Raw genomic sequence first — 18,603 nt, forward strand, 5'->3', positions numbered from 1 at the left:
CTGCCCAGGGCAGGGGGGTTGGAACAAGATGACCTTTAAGGTCCCTTCCCACCCAAACCATTCTGTGATTCTATGACTGTGGACCAGGAAAGGCTGTAACCAGGGTCCCAAACACATGGGGAAGATGTGGCAGCTATAGGGGAGGAAAGAGAGGTCAGCAAGTGCCATCTCACACCAAACACCCCACACTTGTCACATCACTCTGTCTTTCAGTCTGAACTCCCACCCACACACCAAACACAAGGGCAGACTTTGCACTCTCATGGGCACCAGCCCTTGCTCGCTGCATTAGCAGCACAGCCTCCTTAATACACCCACCAGGAACGTGTGGTAGCACCAAACATCTGCAGTGAGTTTTGTGTTGGCTACAGCCCATGCCAGAGAACGACCCCAGCCCCCAGAGACAAGGGGGCTTTGTCCCACGGCTCCTCCATCCATCCTGCAGCCTGCCCACAGCAGGAAGAAGGCACAACGGCCTGCACCAAAGGAGGAGCAAAAAACAGTTCCTCCCATGGGGCACCAGCAGCCAAAACACAAAGCCCTCTCACACCTCAGCTGGGCTGAGCTTGAAAATCCTTCCAAGGGGTAATGTGGAAAACCCTGTTGCCGGAGCAGCCACAACAGAATTCTGCCCACGGGACGGCTTCAAGCAGATTTACACCTCTGTGCAACGGGAGACGGCTGAGCCCTGAGCAACCAGGCCTTGCATTTATTGCTTAAGAAAACCCCACATTAAAAAAGACCACAGCAAGCGCCCTGCATGTCTGCAGAGAGCTCCACCTTCTCCAGCTGACAGCCAGCAGGAGGCAGAAGAGCCAAAGCCCCAAAGCCCAGAACCCCTCAGAGGTCACCAGATGGGGGCCTCTAGGGGGGGTGTTCTGTCCCTCGAGCCAGGATGAGCCCTGCTCCCCCGGCACAGCAGCTGCTGCTCATCCCGAACGCCTCACAGGTCAGCACCCAGGAGGTGCCCCAAAACGGGACGACACCTCTCCCCGGTGCAAGGCCCACACACCGGCCGCCCCTCCCCACACGGACAGCCCCTCCCCCGGGGGTCCTGCCCCCACGGCCAGGCCCTTCCTGAGGGCCGCCCCCAGCCCACAGGCCCTGCTCCCCCGCAGAGCGCTCAGAGCCTCCCGCAGCCGGACGGACACGGCCCTCAGCGGCCCCTCGCACACCCCGGCCGGCCGCCGCCCCCGGTCCAGACACACACAACGCTCGGGCACACACAGACCCCGGCCCCGCCGCCGCTCTGAGGCGGCCTGGCCGCCGCCGGGCCTTTTATACCCGCCCCGCACAGACGCGCCCCCGTCACGTGGCCCGCCCGGCCCCCGGCGTCATCCCCGCGTGCGGCAGCATGGCGGCGGCGGCGTCCGGGGTGGCGCCGGTCCGCGCCCGGTGAGTGTGGGCCCAGGGCGGCCCTTGTCCCACCCGGCCCTGACCCTGCCCCGCCGGTCTCCCGGTACTTACCTGCCCCCCCCATAACCTCCCGGTACGTGCCCAGACCCCCCATAACCCCCCGGGTACGTGCCTGGCCCCCCCAGTAACCCCCCAGTATGTGCCTGAAGCCCCCGTAACCGCCCCAGTACGTGCCAGGCCCCCATAACCACCCCCCGGTACATGCCTGGCTCCCCCATAATGCCCCAGTATGTGCCAGGCCCCCTCACAATCCCCCCCCAGTACATGCCCAGACCCCCCATAGCTCCTGGTACATGCCAGGCCCCTCCATAACCTCCCCAGTACATGCAGTAACCCCCATAACCCCCCAGGTACATGTATGGCCTTTCCATAACGCTCTCCCGGTACATGCCAAGCCTCTCCATTACCCCCCCAGTACATGCCCAGCCCCGCTGTCCCCCCAGCAGCCCCCTGTCCCCCATGGCCCTGTCACACCGCTCCCCCCATGGCTGGGGTGACAGGGGTGCGGTGTCTCCGCAGGTTCCTCACCTCCAAGGAGCAGTTCCATGCCTACCTGCGGGCCCGGGGCGAGCCCAGCGGCGGGGGTGAGGAGGAGGAGGAGGAGGAAGAGAAGGTCAAGGAGGAGGAGGAGGTCGGCAGCTGCCAGAGCGAGCCCCCCGCCAAACGGGTGAAGTCAGAGGACCTCGGTCAGGACGGGGAAAGCCGAGAGGATGTGGGAGCAGCGGAGAAGGAGCCCGCGGAGCGGAAGCGGGCCCGGGGGCAGAACAAGAGCAGGCCGTGTATGAAGCCCAAGCACTACGAGCAGAGCAGGCTGTGCCCGTCGGTAACGCAGGTAGGGTGCACGGGCCCTGCTACATGCCGCATGAGCTGAGCGGGAGAAGTAAAGTGTCAGCTTCCCTGAAGCGGTAGTGCTAAAATGTCCCCTCAAGTGGGTATGTGACTGTCCTTCTGCGGCACGTTACAGCAGTCGGCTTCCTGGGAGCGTTTTGTGGGGCACCCAACATCACCCGGGGAGTGGTGGGTGCTTGGAGTAGTTCTGGCTCCTCTCTGGGCCGGGGCAGACACAGGCTCATCTCGCTTGTGCTGGAGGGCACAGCCGTGCCCGGGCAGGCGAGCGGAGGGCAGAGGTTTTAACCTCCTCTTTATTGTTTCAAGGGGTGTGTGGAGAAGTGCTACTTTGGCCCACGGTGCCGCTTCCTTCACGACATCGGCGAGTACATGGCCACGAAGCCGGCTGACCTGGGGCGCAGCTGTGTGCTCTTCGAAACCTTCGGCAAGTGCATTTACGGCATCACTTGCCGCTTTGCCCAGGCCCACCTCGGGGATGGCTACCAGAACATCGTCAACACGGACCTGGCCAAGCAGTGGGAAGGAAAGTCGCTGGTGAGGAACAACCTTTCCAAGGAGCTCCAGCACCAGCTGCGCAAGAGGAAGTTTAGCTTCAGGAAGGCTGACGAGTACCTCCGTGGTCTGGGCAAGCCCCACGGGGATGGTGGGAAGGGAGGCAAAGCCACGGAGCGTTCCACAGAGGAGCAAGAGGTGTCCAACTGCACAACAGCCCAGGAGGGGCTGGGAGACGGTCCTGAATGTCCTGCGCTACCGGAGCAGGGGGAAGATCCCAAACCAGACGCCTTGCAGAGTCCCACCGCCGGTGAGGAGGCTTCCTCCATGAAAACGGTGGGCCCGCTGACAGATGAAGATGTTATAAAGCTGCGGTCATGTGAGAAGAAGAAGGTGAGCAGGGAGAGTTTGGCTGAGGGCTGCCGTCTCTCGTGTCCCTGCCGAGTGGTTGAGATTGTGCTTGGGAAGGCAGAAGAGACCTGTTTGCTGGGTGAGAGGCAGACAGGGGACAGAGCTGCCTGGGGACCGTGTTACTGTCAGGAGAGGGGAAGGATGCGGGACGGTGAGCTCCTGGGGCTGTGGTGGTGTCCTTGGAGGGGTGAGAACCAAGAGAAGCTGCCGCCCCTTGCACGGGAAGGAGAGCAGGGGCTCAGTTGTCATGAAGGTGGAAATGATCTGCAAGGAGAGCTTAGTCTGGGGCTGGTTGGTTTGTGAGTACTGCACAGTGCTCTCCTGGGGTGAGAGCATTGCCTCCTTCCTCTCCTCGTCACCTCCGTCCTTGCATCCTTTAGCCAGTCTTGCATCCCTCTATATCTGTAACTGCTTTGAGTTTTCTCCAAGCTGAGCAGTGAAAACAAACGGAGCGGTTCAAGTTTCTGGTTCTTTTCTCCAAGTGATACATTCTCTTGGAATAGTTGGGGTTCTCAAAGAAAAACCAGTGATTTCCTGGGTTTCCCACTGACATTTAGCCAAGGCAAGTGCTACAATTGCTACCTGGAATATCCTTCTGTTTAACCACTGCTGCTTCAGCTCTCCTAACATGCTCCTCCATCCTTCTTGTTTTCCAGTTGGAAATCCAAGGCAAGCTCTACTTGGCTCCGCTGACCACGGTAGGTGGATAATTCTCTCCTTTTGTCCAAATTTGCCATTGCCACATCTGGAACAGAGCAAATCTCCTGACAAACCATCTCTCTGCTGTCTCTGTCAGTGCGGTAACCTCCCTTTCCGAAGGATATGCAAGCGCTTTGGGGCAGACGTCACCTGTGGAGAGATGGCTGTGTGCACAAACCTGCTTCAGGGCCAGTCCTCCGAGTGGGCTCTCCTCAAACGGCATCACACCGAAGATATTTTTGGGGTGCAGGTGGGTGCTATCATCTTGAGAACCAAAGAAATGATAACTCGCTTCTGAGGAGAAAAGCTGCTGCTTGAATTCATGCAACCTGTCCCCCTCTGGTAGCTGGAGGGAGCGTTTCCAGACACGATGACCAAATGCGCAGAGCTCCTGAACCAGACAATTGAAGTGGACTTTGTGGACATCAATGTCGGGTGTCCCATTGACCTGGTCTACAAGAAGGTAAGAAGACGTTCTGCAGCGCATTTTCCCTCATTCAATAGATGCTTGTCTTTTGCCTCATCTCCTGTTACCCGATCTGCTCCTGCCAGTCTGATCCAGAGCTCCCGGTTCATTTCTGGGCACTAGACCTCAGCGAGAAGGCAAATAAGCTGTACAAGGAGCAGGGAATGGTGAGCTGTGTCTCACTGGCAGCAGGCAGAAGTTGGAAGGGAAAAGGGCTGTGGGTTTTTTTGTTGAAGGGTCCCTTTTCTCCAAATCTTGAGGTGCTCTGAGTCCTACCTGCATTCCCTGAGCAGCGAGAGGGCTGCTGTTGAGCAGCTCCAAGGAGGCTCTTCACTGTGCAAGGAGGCAGAAAGTCCTGACTCTGCCCCTTTTTGTCTCCCAGGGAGGAGGCTGTGCTCTGATGACTCGGTCCAACAAGTTTGAACAGATCGTCCGAGGGATGAACTCGGTGAGTTGGAGCACCTGCCGGCAGCAGGGGATGAGCTGATGGGGCCGACTCCTGCCTCAGCCTGGCCTCCCTCTCCCATGTCTGCAGGTGCTGGACGTCCCACTGACTGTGAAGATACGGACGGGGGTGCAAGAAAAGATTAATGTGGCTCATAAAATAATCCCCAAGATCCGGGAGTGGGGAGCGTCCATGGTCACGGTACAGGGATCCTTGCTGTGGCGTGAGCTTGGTGGGTGGTGCCCGGGGAACTCCGCTTGCCTGTCAGCCCAGAGCACGATGTGGGGGTGACCTTGCCCTTCCCCACAGCTGAGCAGCTCTTTCAAACACCTTTGCCCAGCTGCGTACTGCCTTTTAGTGCTTTCTGCTAATAATGGAGACAAATTCAGATGCAGAGAGCATTTTCTGAGGTGCTCCTGAGCCTTGTCTCCGTTACAAAGGGAGATGGTTCCTGCAGTGCTCAGGAACAGAAACTTCGGCCAAATGAGCCTTGTTACAGCAGGGCTGGGGAAGCGATGGGACCGTCTCATTTGCATGGGGATGAGTTGTTCCTGCCCACAGTGAATATTCGCTTTCACTTGGGACAGTCATTTCTTGCTCTGGCTTGCAAATAGCCAACACATTACTCAGAAAGCATCCAGCCCTTTCTCGGCTCTGCTGGCCACCTCTGCAGCCTGGTCTGTTAGCCACTGGCCGGGCTGTACATCCAAAGGGATCCTTTACCTGGTGGTGTTGCCTTTGCTGGAGCACGTTCCTCCGGTGCTCCCCTTCTGCCCTGCCTCCTCCGGGGCGTTCGCTGAGGTCTCTCTGTGACTTTCTTCTCCAGCTTCACGGCCGATCCAGGGAGCAGCGGTACACGAGGGGTGCTGACTGGGACTACATAGCAGAATGTGCGAAAATCGCAAGCCCCATGCCCCTTTTTGGTGGGTATTTCTGTTCTTTGGTCACGTGGACTGAAAGTGCCACATGTTTCATTCGAAAAAACTTTAAAAAATTAAAAACCAGGCTCCCACGGACATTTAACCTGGGGGAAAGGTTGGAGGATCCGTATTGCTGGTGGTGGTACGATGGAGTGAATTACCAGCAGCTCTTGCGCAGCCCAGCTCTGCCCGTGTGCTGGGGGCCAGGCGGGACAGCACTGAGCGGAGCAGGAGGGAAGGGACAGGCAGGACACAAACCCCTTGGTTTTTAGCGGGTGCTTTCTCCCTTGGGCACCGCGGCACTGACAGCCCCAGCTGAACCTGCCGGGTAGGAGTTGGGAGTGGAGCAGAAGAGAGGAGAAACCTCTCCTTTTCCTCGTAAGGGAACATTAATCCGAAACATCCCTGGGAGCCTCCAAACGTGAGCCCCGGAGCCTCTTTGGACACTCTGGCCTTTGGACCCTGTGTCCATTTTGAGTTTTATCCCATGCCTGCATTAACTCATTGTGACTTGTCCTCGTGTAGCGCTTTGACCTCTGCCTTCTCCCTTCCTTCCGGACAGGAAACGGTGATATTTTGTCTTACGAAGATGCTGATCGGGCCATGCAGATGGGTGTGTCGGGAATTATGATTGCAAGGCAAGTGCCTGTGTTTCCCCTTTGCTTCTGAGCTCTATTGGTGCAAGAGGAAAAAAGGAATTTAAAAAAAGACCTAAACAAACCCAACACACGAGAAGTTTCCTCCTTGCGAAACTACTCTTTAAAACTTGGTAAAATCAGTTTGCGTCTGGGGGAACTAACAGCAGCTTCCTATTGAAATTGGAAAAGGAAATTAGAGCAGCGTTGGCTGGCAAATAAGTGCTGGAAGGTCTCTTAAATGAGTTGGCGTCTTCAGAAGCATCAGTCACGGGAATAACAAAGCACGTTTCTTTTTGTCTCCAGGGGGGCACTCATCAAACCGTGGCTTTTCACTGAAATTAAGGAGCAGAGGCACTGGGATATCTCCTCCAGCGAGAGATTTGATATCCTCAAAGACTTCACCAACTATGGCCTTGAGCACTGGGGGTCGGATACTCAGGGAGTGGAGAAGACCAGGAAGTTCCTGCTGGAATGGCTCTCGTTCCTGTGCAGGTGAGAGGAGCCGAGAGGAGCTTTACCCCAGCAAGCCTGTGTCACTTGAACAATAGCACACAGCGCCGTTGCGTTCCATTGCAGGTATATTCCAGTTGGCTTATTAGAACACCTACCTCAGAAAATTAACGAGCGGCCGCCTTACTACGTGGGGAGAGACTATCTGGAGACACTGATGGCGAGCCAAAACGTGGACGACTGGATTAGAATAAGGTAATAAAGCACAGAATTTCATTTAAATTGCTAGGAAGGGACGTCGCAGAGCCCCACAAAGTCCCTGTGCCTGCGTGCAGCCTCCAGAGAGAGGGTGATGACGCTTTCCCATCGGTTAGAGAGGTTGTGAGGAAGCAGCGAGGGTTAACCAGGGCTTCACTTTGAGGTTTTAACTGAGCTTGAAGCTGCCACAAAGAGCTGGCTCGGTCCCTGTATCTGCTTCAGCAGGTCGTCCCGTGCCCGCTGCAAAGCGAGACGAGCTGACCTCTCTCATGACACGCTCTTCATCCCAGGACAGTCGTAGGGAGCAACAGAGGAGAGCGCAGCGCTGGGATGTCTCAGGCTTTCAGCATCACGTCCCTCCGGGCTCTGCCCGCACAGTCCCACCCTGCCGGGCCCGTGCAGATGCCAAGCAGGACGCGGTGCCCATCCCCAGGTTAGGAGAGATGAGCGTTTTCCCCATTTTTCATTACCCGATTTCTGAGTTCACGCAACACAGTGCAGGGAACTGTTTTTCTCCCCACCTACGAGTCCTCAGGCACTGCCTTGAAATGACTTCGCAAGCTCAAAGGCAGCTAAAAGGAGAGCTGGAGCAGCCAGCTGCTATTTCCCGTCTCACGGAAACAGAGACTAGCAGAAATAGAGCATGGCTACGGCCTTCTCTGGTTTTGCCAGTCCTCATCCCTTTGGTCAGTGCTGGCAACAGCTGCCTGAAACCACGTTACCAGTACATCGAGTGGGATCCGGATTCTTAAATGTCGTTTTTCCAGCGGAACCTGCCCGCATTAGGCTGCACGAAGCTTTGTAACCTGTGGTCTTTACAGTGCCAGGTAACAGCCATTTATAGCCGTAAGAACTCAACATTTCAAAGCAATTTAGGTTTATTCCTTAACTCTCATTTGAAGGAGACGCTAACCAGGAGCCGGGTTCTCTGAGCACACTCCATTTCTGCTTTTGGGCTGTAGATCCAGGCTCCTGCTGTGCCGTTCTGTGCCCTGCTGGGCTACTCTCTCTCTGACATGTCTTACGGAAAGTTGTCGTGATGCTGCGTTGAAGCAGCCTCCAGGAAATAAGTTAAGCCTCCTTGACTGTAAAGAAAATGGCTCTGCACTGAAAATACAATGTGTGTTCCAGAGGGTGAAATAGCTGAAGTCTTAAGCAAGGACAGATCTGATCCCAATGGAACTGGCTTCCATCATTTTAGGATCTGCCCTTAATGCTTTCTGGCACTGGCAGGGTTTTGGCTCTGCACAGGCACGGCGAGAGGTGGGGAGGAGCTTTTCAGTGGCTCCTGCTGACTCTCGGCAGGGCATTGCCAGGGGTGAGGCTGGTCTTCAGGTCACCAAACTTCAGAACCCGTTTTGGCACCGATTCTGGGTGACTGCCCAGCAATAGGGGCATTGCCCTTGTCGGGAGGCTGCGTCCCTCCAGTGCTGGGGTTCAGGGTTAAAGCAACCAGGTCTGTTAGCAACCGGATCATTTTAAATCCTTGTTGGGATCCGGTGCCATGAAACCAATTAAACCTTGCAGCGGATAAAGCAAGGATGGACCCTCCGGGCTGGGATCCTGCATGGCTTCCTTAATGAGAGGAACCCAAATTAATACCAGACAAGTTCATTTTTTCATTGCTGCTGTTGGATAAAGTTTAGCTGGGAGGACTTTTTAACCTTAAAGCAGGCGTCTTCAGGTCAGGGCTAAATTATGCCTCCGCAGGCTGTCATTATATCATGACAGGGGCAGGTTAAAGCTCAGCACCGGAGGCGGTTTTGTGCAGCAGCCCTAAATTTTCGGGAGGGTAGAGGCTTGGTTTGACACATCTGACTGCCATCACCTTCGCTGTAGAGCCACAGGGCCATACAACAGGGTACCGGTGGCTCTATTGTACTGGACACAAACCTCTCCTTTGTTTATTTTTTGCTTTGTTTTTGTTCTTTTCTTTCTTCTAGTGAGCTGCTGCTGGGAGCCGTACCTACCAACTTCACCTTCCTGCCTAAACACAAGGCAAATTCCTACAGATAGGGCTGAGGAGGCCCTTTCCCGTGGCGTTGGGTCAAGAGGAGGCGTTAGGACGATGCGTGTCGAGGAACGGGGTTGTTCAGCTGCGCTCTGAAATGAAATAAAAGTTTTACGTTTTCAGAAGTTGCCTTCACGCCCCCAGCATCGGTCCCTGCCACAAGTTACACAGCAGATGGTCTCACGCGATCTTGCAGCCAGAGGTGCCTCGCTAACAGAGAGCAATCTGTTTAATGAACAGGACACAGGCCAGGAGGGATCTCTGGCCTCCAGCTCACGGCAGTTGTCCCGGCTCCCCCACGCCACACGCTGTTCACGTAGCGGGAGCGAGAGGCCTCTGTTCCTACCGGGGTGTCCTTGGTAGTGCCAAATCCTCCCCAGTGCCAGGAGGGGATGAACTAACCCAGTCCCTGGGGTCCTGCAGAGCACAAAGAGACCCAGCATCTCGTCATGGGATGTTGTGCAGAATCCCGGCCTTTTCTGGGAGCATGCAGCGGTGGGTACCGTCTCCTCCCGGTGTCACGCACCCAGGGGAACTACAGCCCCCTCCGAGGGGGACCCAGAGCTGCTTGTTTCCCAATGAGGAGACTAAAAGACCCGAGAGCAGGATTTGAGGGAGGGCTGGGCAGGGGAGCGTGCCACCGAGGGATGCTGCGTGACCTTCCCTCGCACCCTCCAGGTCCTTGTTCCTGTCTCTGCGTCACTCCAGGCAGCGCAGCACAGGCGACAGTCACAGAGGCATTTGCCGAGTGGCACAAGGAGGCTGCGGGTGCAGCTTCGTCCCCACAAAGCTCGGCTGAACCAACTTGGTCCTTTTGCCCCCTGAAAAATACTGTTGAAAGCAAAAAGCACTTGCACACAGAGCCCCCGGTAGGAGCCGGGGACACCCAGCCCCCCCGAGCCCCTTCCCTCCCCAGCAGGAGCTGGGGGGGCTGTTGGGGGGGCCGTTGGGAGGGGGCGGAGCACAGGGAGCCCCAACATTCCATCCTGGAGACGCCAAAGAGTCCTTAGCAGCGGAGAGACTGAGGGGACTGACCATGGCGCTGCCACCTTGGTGGCTCCCACTGCGCGGCCCCCGTGCTCCCCCGGCGCCCCAGAGCCATCAGGCTTTAATGCTCCCGCAAACCTTCTACCCCCAAGGCAGGGACCGACCCCGACCCGCAGCCCGGGGACGCTCTCGGGGCCAAGAGCGCAGGAGGTGACCATGGCTCCTGTCTCTCTTCCAGGCGCAGCCACCCTGTTCCCATCGACCGGGCAGCAGCTGCTCTTCCCCACGGCCTGGGCACCCCCAGTGGGGGCGGCCCCACAGGCCCCGCCACCAGGTATGGCACCCCTGTCCCCTCTGCCACCCCGACACCATTGGTGTTCAAGAACCCTGGGCACCTTCAGCCTCCCCCTCCCCTCTCCACGGTCACCTTCACCACCCCACCTCCCCTGTTCCCCCCCCGGCAATTCTGGCACGGGGGCTCAGCAAGCCCGGCTGAGTGTCCCTGCCCTCGCCTGCCCAGTGAATCCCAGTTCCTGAGAATTTCCACAATACTTGGGGCCACCTCTCGGGGACAAGAGCCCAGGAGGTGACCGCCGGCCATGGCTCCTGTCTCTCTTCCAGGCGCAGCCACCCTGTTCCCACTGCCCGGGCAGCAGCAGCCATTCCCTGCAGCCTGGGCACCCCCAGTGCGGGCGGCCCCACAGGCCCCACCACCAGGTATGGCACCCCTGTCCCCTCTGCCACCCTGACACCATCAGTGCCCTGATGGCCATGGGGGGTGGCTCGGAGGGTGCCCCGGAGGGTGCCCCCGGCCCAGCACGGCTCCCTCCCACCCACACAGGGCTGCACAGGGCCCCATGCGGCTTCAACATCAACTGGACCGTCACCAACGTGCCTGCGCCGGCCACCGCCACCCTCGGCCACGACGCTGCTGCTCCGTCAGGCGCTGCCCTGTGGGGCCCCGGGGGCTGGGGGACCCTCCCGGCCTGGGCAGCCCCTGGCACCCCCCAGGGACAACCAACACCGCCCCAACTGACACAGCACCCAGCATACGGCCACCAGGGCACAGCGGTGCCCGCAGCCCCCCCGCTGCTGTTCAACTCCATCCCTGGACGCCAGCACCTCGAGGCCACCTCCACGGGGGCACCCCCTGCCAGCTGCGTCCCCACGGGCACCTACTTCCCCCCCAGCCCTGCTGCTGCCCCCCACAACGAAGCTCCTGGCCACCTGGATGCCAACATTGATGTCACCGAGGACACGCTCCTCCAAGAGCCCCTCTGGCTATTCTTTTCCTCCTTGGACACGGTGGAGGTCTCCCAGGACCCCGACACCACCATCACCACACCTGGGGACCCCGGTGGCACCATCAGAGAGGGGAGAGCAGTGGCCCCAGCACCCACTGAGTTGCCAACATCCATCCCTGCCTTGGAGAACACCAAGGAATGGTCCTCAGAGACCAACAGCTCCAGCAGGGCCTCCCCCGCGCAGACACCCCTGGGCAGCGACATCTCCTCGAGCACCATCAGCTCCCCAGAGAGCAACATCTCTCCCAGGAGCGACATCTCCTCCGAGAGCGACGTCTTCCCAGAGCTCACCTTCTCCCCGAAGAACATCACCTACTCAGAGCAGGACATCACAGACTACGACACCATCTCCCTAAAGAATGACACCTCCTCGAGCAGCGACAACTCCTGGGAGAGCGACGTCCCCCACAGCCAAGCCCTCGGGGATGCGGCCGGCCACCTTGCCGTGCCCCATGAGGTGTCCCTCAAGGAGGCCCTGAGCCTCTTGGACTGTGACCCCGGTGGCACCGGCGAAGCCGCCCCCCTCTGCGACATCGACTCCCTCTCGCTGCCCGAGGACCTGCTAATGCTGGATTACAGCATGGAGGAGCTCCTGGAGGGTGCCCGCATCCTAGAAGAATTCCTCTACGGGACAGAGGGCGACATCCCCAGCAGCTCCTCTGCTGTCCCCAACAGCCAAGCACTCAGGGACGCGGCCGGCTACCTTGAGAGCGATGTCCCCAGGAGCCCCTCTGCTGTCCCCAACAGCCAAGCCCTCGGGGACACAGCCGGCCACCTTGCAGTGCCCCAGGAGGTGCCTGTCAACGACTTTGGTGTGGAGGTGACCCGGAAGGCCGTCGTCGTCCTGGAAGACATCTTCTCCAGGACGAAGTCCCAGGAGTCGTGCGGGGACACGGGGAGGGAGCTGCCGCCAGCCCAGCCCACCATGGCTGAGAAGCAGGGGACAAAGCAGGGGATGAAGCGGGGGACGAAGCGCTGGACGAACTCTCCATCGCTGCCACCCAGGAAGCGCAGGGCTCTGGGGGACAGGCCGGGGGTGGCGGGGGGGAAGAGACGCCCCCCAGCGAGGAGACGGAGATGAAGGGGCACGGGAGGGGGGGCATTTGGGGGGTGGGGGGAGGGTTGTATTTAGGGGAAGGGGGTGGGGGGGCAGATTTAAGGGAGGGGACTGTATCTGGGGGGGTGGTGTGTTTGGGGGGGTGGGGAGAGGGACACGTTTAGGGGAGGGGGGGTTAGAGTAGCTTCGATAGGGCCTTTTCTCTCCTGTTTTTCCATTAAAAGTCGTAGCGGGCAGTGTGTTTGGGGAGGTGGGTGTGTTTAGGGGAGGCAGGTCTATTTAAAGGGGGGGTAGTGTATTTTGAGAGATGGGGGGGTGGGTTTATGGGAGAGGGGGGCATTTGAGGGAGGGGGGGTTAGAGTAGCTTTGATAGGACCTTTTCTCTTTTTCCATTAGAGGTTGCGGTGGGCAGTGTAGTTGGGGGGAGGGATGTGTTTAGGGGAGGGGGGATTAGAGTAGCTTCGATAGGGCCTTTTCTCTCATGTTTTTCCATTAAAAGTTGTTTCTCCAGCCCCGCTCCGTGCCTGTCTGGGAGGGGAGGGAGCGCGGGGGGCAGCGGGAATCGGCCCCCACCAGGTGCCACAGCCCCACACAGGACCCCGAAGGGCACCGAGCCCCCCCCCCCAGGGCCGAGTCACGGCCAGCGGGGTGGCAGTGGCGGGGGGGGGACTCCCCTGTCCCCTTCCCCAGGGGCAGCCAGGACAGACGGGTCCCCGCCGGACCCACGGACACGGCCCCACGCAGAAAGCAGCACGGAGCCCCCGGGACAAGGACGGACCTTGGGGAGCGGGAGGGGACGGACACACACGACCACAAGGGCTGCCAGGCCTTCGGCTGGACCCCGGCCAGCGTCCCCTCCCGCGGGGACAGGCCTCGGGGCAAAGCCCCCAAAGCCTCAGGACAGTCACCCCCGTCCGCGGCTCCGCAGCCCGGCTTTGCCTCCCTGCGCTGCCCAATCACCCCAAATCACCCCCACAACGGCCAGGGGGGAGCTGCCGGCCAGGCAGGGACCCTCCTCCCCTTCTCTGCCTGCGCCTTGGCCAGCCCCGACACCAGCCGGGGGGGGAAATAAGGAAAGAAATAAACAAAGAAATGACGGCGGGGGCCAAAAGTGCCTGAAAACCCCAGCTCTTTATTGCCCATTCCCCCTCCCAGCTCCACAGCCCGGGGCCAACGCAGCCAAGGGCGCCTTCGGGCAGCGGCAGCCCCTCTGCGGGTCCGGCGCGCAGAAGGTGTGGGGGGAGGTCCCCGGTCCCCGTCAGGGCACCCCCAGCATCGGGGGGCGCCGCTGCGGGCCCCGGGCGGGCGCAGTCCCCTTGGCCTCGGCAGGGCCCGGCGCAGCTCCTGGCACCGCTGCTGCTCCGCGTCCGGCCTCCCAATCCCCCGCCCCGAGCACCCTCCTGCACCCAAAACTCCCGTCCCCTGCAGCAGCTGCACCGCCACTGCCCGCAGCTCCCGGGGGCCGCGGGGAGCTGCTCTGCGCCAGAGAAGGCGGAAAAGGGAAGAAAAGAAAAAAAAAAAAAAACCCAAACCCAAACGTACAGGAGTGTCAGTGCCGCAGGACAAGCTCTCCTCTCCCAAAGCTGCTGGGGAAGCCCTTGGTGCCGTCGGGGCCGTGGGGCAGGCGAAGCACCCCGTCCCGCATGGCGAGGTGCTCAGGCACCCTCTTCTCTGCCAGAGGATTACCAGGAGGAGGTTTGGCATCAGGAGGGGGGTTGCTGGGCCAGGGTGCCCAAAGACCCTCCCTGCTGCCCCAGCCGCTGCCGCGGGGGCTCTCGGCGCTGGAGGGGAGGCCATAGCAGCTGCCGATGCTCAAGCCTGTCCCGAGCGGAGGGAAGGCTTTGTTGGTGAGGAGCGATGTGGTGAAGGTGTTGCCGAAGTCGCCGGGCTTGAAGTCGCTGCTGGGCCAGGTGGGTGCCAAGGGATCCTTGTTCAGGAAGAGGGATGGCAATGCCAGGGCACCATCCGACTCCGGGGAGCTGCAGAGCACGGAGTCCCCGATGCCGTAGGGGAATGCCACCGCTGCTGCCTGCGCCTTCCAACCCAGCTGGTCTACCAGCTCCTCCGCCGCCTCCCTCTCAGCCCCGGGTTTCTTCTTGGAGCCCTTCCCGCAGAGCCGGACCACCCTGATGCTCTCGCCGCCCAGGCGGCTCTGGCGGCCGAGGCCCTCGAAGGCCCTGCGGGCGCTCTCCAGGCTCTCGTACTCCACCAGCGCGCAGCACTTGCTCAGCAGCTCGGGGAAGCGCGAGGTGTATTTCCGCACATCTGAGGGCAGCTTGCGGCCCGGCCGCAGGATGCGGATGGAGGCGATGGCGCCAAAGGGGCTGAACATCCTGGTGATGGTCTCGAGGAAGTTCTTCTGGAGCGGCGGCAGCACATCCTGCCCCGGCGGCAGCAGCTCCCAGGCCAGCAGCATTTTGCTGGGGGGGATGCTTAGCAGGGAATCGGGGATGGGGACCCGCCGCCTGACTTTGGTGCCTTCCTCGTTCACCTCCAGCAGCTCCGAGAACTTCAGGGCATAGAGCGTGAGCCGCCAGTCACGCGTCAGGTATTTAACCTGCGGGAGAGAGGGGGTCACTGCATCCCCATGAGTTTCTCCAGGCAGGGACCACCCTAAATCCATCCTCCAGGTGGGCTGCAACACCATCAACCTGAAGTCATGGCAAGGCAGCATCACCCTTTCATGTGAGCATCTCTGGGGGTTGCAGAAGGTCCCCGGTGCCCCCTGGACCGGGGCAACAAGCTACAGCTTCCCCAGACATCGCACAACCAGCGCTTCCCTGCAGGTTTTTGGTTAAGGGATGGTCTCTCCCAAAGCAGCCCAGGGAAGCCGCGGGCTGAAGAGGTAAATCCAGCCCTGGGGGTGGTTTGAGGACTCTCCACCACTTCCCCAGCCACCCTCCCTGGCTGGGGAGCTGCAGCAGCTCCCCATCGGGGGCAGAGAGCAGAGCCCAGCTTCAGTGGCGCTTTCCACCGGTGCTTCAGTGGGACACAGCCTGGGAAGAGGCTGGACCTCCCTGGACACCCCACCAGAGACACCCAGAGCACACCCAGACACCCAAACATCCTCCACACAAAGGCCACTTCCCACCCGGGCTGGCCGGCGCCATGGGCTGCCTACCTTCTTGAAGGACGTCAGCAGTTTGATGCTCACAAAGCCCATCTTGTTCTTCTGGACGTGTTTCAGAAGGAAAGCATCCTTGGCCAGGTTCTCGTCAGAGAGGTAGAACTCCACCTGGGACACAATCCTCCGGACCAGCTGGGGGTCGGGGATGGAGTAGTTGCGGTCCAACAGATCAGCCCTCAAAACATCGTTCGTGTTGCAGAGTCTCCTGGCAGAGCAGCAGGGACGCAGGCGTGAGTTGGTGGCCTTTGGGATGAGCAGCACTGCCCAGCGCCAGCTGCAGTGGTGCAAGTGGCAGAGACACCGGGGAGACCCACGGCTTCGTCCTGTCTGCGGGGGAGCAACACCAGCCTGCACCCTACAAACCCCCCCGTGCTGGGAGCACCGGTGCTAGACCATGAACTTAAACCCATCCCAGACAAGGGACACGTTCCCTTGGGGACAAACACAAGGCAAGACCAGGGCTCAGCCCTTAGGCACATCCCAGCGGCCACGTACCCATTGAAGCTCTGGAAGAAGTCCTCCTGGCTGAGCAGGGCGAGCGAGCTGCTCCGTGGCAGACGGAGATGTGGAGCTGGGAAGGAATTCCTTTGCACCGGCAGAGAGGTGCTGCAGCTGGGCTGGGAACCGAGCCCCCGAGCCACCCCAGAGCTCCGTGATGACATTGTCCTTCATCTGGGACAGGAGAAGGACACCGCTGGGAGGCTTCCTGCCTCCAGCCAGCCCCTGGGGCAGAGCCCTGCTCTGGGCTGCAGCCCCCAAGCCCAGGGACGGGGAGCGCAGGCAGCTCGTTGCTGTGCCCTTACCTGCTGGGCAGCGCTGGGAGGGGGAAGAAAATCCTGGCACTACATCCTAGAGACCTGGAGGCCCCCGCCCTCCCCACTGCCAAAGTAAGGCTCCTAAAAGACAAAGGGAAAAGGAAGGAAAAGAAAGAAAGAAAAAGTTCTCCAGGGCAAGCAGGCTGCTGGTTTATAAGAGCAGCCTCCCAGCAAGAGCCCCAGTGGGTGGTTACGGATCCACCCCCACCAAGACCCACCAGGTGGAACCTGTCTGCAGGTTAAACAGCCCCAGCTGAGCCGGGATCCTCCTGCCGGGGCTGCGGAGCCCGGCCGGGCGGGCAGAGTGGGGGCAGAGGCAGCGGTACCGGTACCCAGCGATGCTGGTACCCAGCGGTACCCGACAGGGCAGTGAACTGCTGCCATGAGGCATCTCGGTCGGTGCCTCAGTTTCTCTGCCTCACGCAGGGACGGTAACAGTCACGCAGAGGTGGAGGGACGGCTCGATCCAGGGCACTGCCTGGGCTCCTGGTGCTGCCCGAGTGACCGATGGACGTCCTTCTTCCTGCAGAAACGCCCCCCACCCCAATGAGAGGGAGGAGAAGAGCCCCAAGGATGGGGTGAACCCCAGGGAGGGGGTGACGCTGTGGGGCAGGGTGGTCCCATAGCTTCAGTACGAGATGGGGAATCATAGAATCTTCATGGTTGGAAAGGACCTTTGAGATCATCGAGTCCAACCATGCACACACCAAAATAAAACCCAACCCCTCCAATCTGTGCCACTAGAGCGTGCCCTGAAGTGCCACATCTAGACGTTTCTTAAACACCTCTAGGGACGGTGACTCAACCCCCTCCCTGGGCAGGCTGTTCAGTGCCTGACCACTCTGTCAGTAAAGTCATTCTTCCTGATATCTAATCTAAACCTCCCCTGCCGCAGCTTCAGACCATTTCCTCTGGTCCTGTCACTATTCACCTGGGAGAAGAGCCCAACACCCACCTCTCTGCACCCTCCTTCCAGGGAGTTGTAGAGGGCAAGGAGGTCTCCCCTCGGCCTCCTCTTCTCCAAGCTGAACATGCCCAGCTCCCTCAGCCTCTCCTCACATGCCCTGGTCTCCAGACCCCTCCCCAGCCTGGTCGCTCTCCTCTGGACACGCTCCAGCACCTCAATGTCCCTCTTGTACAGAGGGGCCCAGAACTGAACACAGCACTCGAGGTGAGGCCTCACCAGCGCCGAGCACAGAGGCACCAGCACTTCCCTGCTGCTGCTGGCCACACTGCTCCTGACACAAGCCAGAATGCTGTTGGCCTTCTTGGCCACCTGGGCACACTGCTGGCTCATGTCAAGCTGGCTCCACCAGCACCCCCAGGTCCTGTTCTGCTGGGCAGCTTTCCAGCCACTCTGCCCCAAGCCTGTAGCGCTGCTTGGGGTTGTTGTGACCGAAATGCAGGACCCGGCACTTGGCCTTATTAAACCTCACACAGCTGGCCTTGGCCCATGGATCCAGCCTGTCCAGGTCCCTCTGTAGAGCCTTCCTACCCTCAAGCAGATCAACTCTCCCACCCAGTTTGGTGTCATCTGCAAACTTACTGAGGGTGCACTCAATCCCCTCATCCAGATCATCGATAAAGATATTAAACAAAACCGGCCCCAAAACTGAGCCCTGAGGGACACCACTGGTGACCGGCCGCCAAGAGCACGCCAAGGGCACGGCCATCCAGCCAGTTTTTGACCCAGCGAAGAGTACCCTTGTCTCTGCCACGATTCCCCAGCTTCTCCAGGAGAATGCTGTGGGGGACGGTGTCAAAGGCCTTGCCAAAGTCCAGACAGACAACGTCCACCGCCTTCCCCGCATCCGGAAGGAGGTCTGGAAGGAAACTCACCCCCGTTACTTGAGCCCCACATTGGGCAGCAGCGGGAGGGACAATGTGGAGATGGGGACAGGGCTGGTGGAGCAGCAGCGGGGGGGATACAGGGCAGGTGGGGGTGGCTCTGCTGGGTGGGGGGCGATGCCAGGGCACAGGGGGCTGCGGAGGCAGTCGGGAACCAGGGCTGTGCCTGCAGGGGGGGATGCCGGGGGCCTGACCCGGCTGCCCCTCAGCCCCTCCATCCGGGCACGGGGTTGAGCTGATGTTGCTGTGCCCTGCGGTGACAAGGACCGGCCAAGGGCTGGTGACGCATCACCCCGAGCTCTCAAAACTGTCACCAGTCTGGCAGCAGCTCCCGGACGGGCAGGCTGGTCCCCGGCGGCAGCTCTGCGGCCTCCCCTGCCCCAGCCCCCTGCCCCGGCCGGACACAGCCG

At 60.1% G+C, this 18,603-nt stretch overlaps 3 protein-coding genes across 5 annotated transcripts; 2 read left to right on the top strand and 1 right to left on the bottom strand.

Moving 5' to 3' along the window:
- Nucleotides 1-1,339: 1,339 nt before the first annotated feature.
- LOC134526386 (tRNA-dihydrouridine(47) synthase [NAD(P)(+)]-like) lies at nucleotides 1,340-9,678 on the top strand. 3 transcript variants are annotated; one of them, XM_063358216.1, is made up of 13 exons: nucleotides 1,340-1,395; nucleotides 1,936-2,248; nucleotides 2,572-3,150; nucleotides 3,825-3,866; nucleotides 3,965-4,117; nucleotides 4,214-4,330; nucleotides 4,716-4,781; nucleotides 4,869-4,979; nucleotides 5,605-5,701; nucleotides 6,261-6,336; nucleotides 6,640-6,828; nucleotides 6,913-7,041; nucleotides 8,988-9,678. In XM_063358216.1, the coding sequence occupies exons 1-13, from the start codon at nucleotides 1,355-1,357 to the stop codon at nucleotides 9,058-9,060; spliced, it is 1,986 nt and encodes a 661-aa protein (XP_063214286.1). In that variant the 5' UTR covers nucleotides 1,340-1,354; the 3' UTR covers nucleotides 9,061-9,678. The 3 variants fall into 3 exon arrangements, with proteins under 3 accessions (XP_063214286.1, XP_063214288.1, XP_063214287.1); XM_063358218.1 differs by having other exon boundaries at nucleotides 2,728-3,150; XM_063358217.1 differs by lacking the exon at nucleotides 4,869-4,979.
- Nucleotides 9,679-9,906: 228 nt separating this feature from the next.
- Nucleotides 9,907-12,747, top strand: LOC134526485 (uncharacterized). The gene is made up of 3 exons (XM_063358406.1): nucleotides 9,907-10,759; nucleotides 10,884-12,356; nucleotides 12,734-12,747. The coding sequence occupies exons 1-3, from the start codon at nucleotides 10,642-10,644 to the stop codon at nucleotides 12,745-12,747; spliced, it is 1,605 nt and encodes a 534-aa protein (XP_063214476.1). The 5' UTR covers nucleotides 9,907-10,641.
- Nucleotides 12,748-13,900: 1,153 nt separating this feature from the next.
- On the bottom strand, nucleotides 13,901-16,192 carry LOC134526402 (la-related protein 6-like). Its single transcript, XM_063358250.1, has 3 exons — nucleotides 16,026-16,192; nucleotides 15,525-15,735; nucleotides 13,901-14,960 (listed from the first exon to the last, which is right to left on the bottom strand). Exons 1-3 carry the CDS (start codon nucleotides 16,190-16,192, stop codon nucleotides 13,953-13,955), a joined length of 1,386 nt encoding a protein of 461 aa, XP_063214320.1. The 3' UTR covers nucleotides 13,901-13,952.
- Nucleotides 16,193-18,603: the final 2,411 nt, after the last annotated feature.

Source organism: Chroicocephalus ridibundus, chromosome 22 (genome assembly GCF_963924245.1).
Source record: "Chroicocephalus ridibundus chromosome 22, bChrRid1.1, whole genome shotgun sequence".
Taxonomy (NCBI): Eukaryota; Metazoa; Chordata; class Aves; order Charadriiformes; family Laridae; genus Chroicocephalus; species Chroicocephalus ridibundus.

What these genes read in the sequence shown, in the direction of transcription:
- LOC134526402 (XM_063358250.1), bottom strand. Translation starts at nt 16,192, where the DNA reads ATGTCATCACGGAGCTCTGGGGTGGCTCGGGGGCTCGGTTCCCAGCCC. An exon ending in TTCTTCCAGAGCTTCAATGG is followed by an intron (nt 15,736 to 16,025) that starts GTACGTGGCCGC and finishes CTGCTCTGCCAG; the next exon opens with GAGACTCTGCAACACGAACG. An exon ending in TGCTGACGTCCTTCAAGAAG is followed by an intron (nt 14,961 to 15,524) that starts GTAGGCAGCCCA and finishes TCTCTCCCGCAG; the next exon opens with GTTAAATACCTGACGCGTGA.
- LOC134526386 (XM_063358216.1), top strand. Translation starts at nt 1,355, where the DNA reads ATGGCGGCGGCGGCGTCCGGGGTGGCGCCGGTCCGCGCCCG. An exon ending in TTGACCTGGTCTACAAGAAG is followed by an intron (nt 4,331 to 4,715) that starts GTAAGAAGACGT and finishes TTTGTCTCCCAG; the next exon opens with GGAGGAGGCTGTGCTCTGAT. An exon ending in TCGTCCGAGGGATGAACTCG is followed by an intron (nt 4,782 to 4,868) that starts GTGAGTTGGAGC and finishes CCATGTCTGCAG; the next exon opens with GTGCTGGACGTCCCACTGAC.
- LOC134526485 (XM_063358406.1), top strand. Translation starts at nt 10,642, where the DNA reads ATGGCTCCTGTCTCTCTTCCAGGCGCAGCCACCCTGTTCCCACTGCCC. An exon ending in CCCACAGGCCCCACCACCAG is followed by an intron (nt 10,760 to 10,883) that starts GTATGGCACCCC and finishes CCACCCACACAG; the next exon opens with GGCTGCACAGGGCCCCATGC.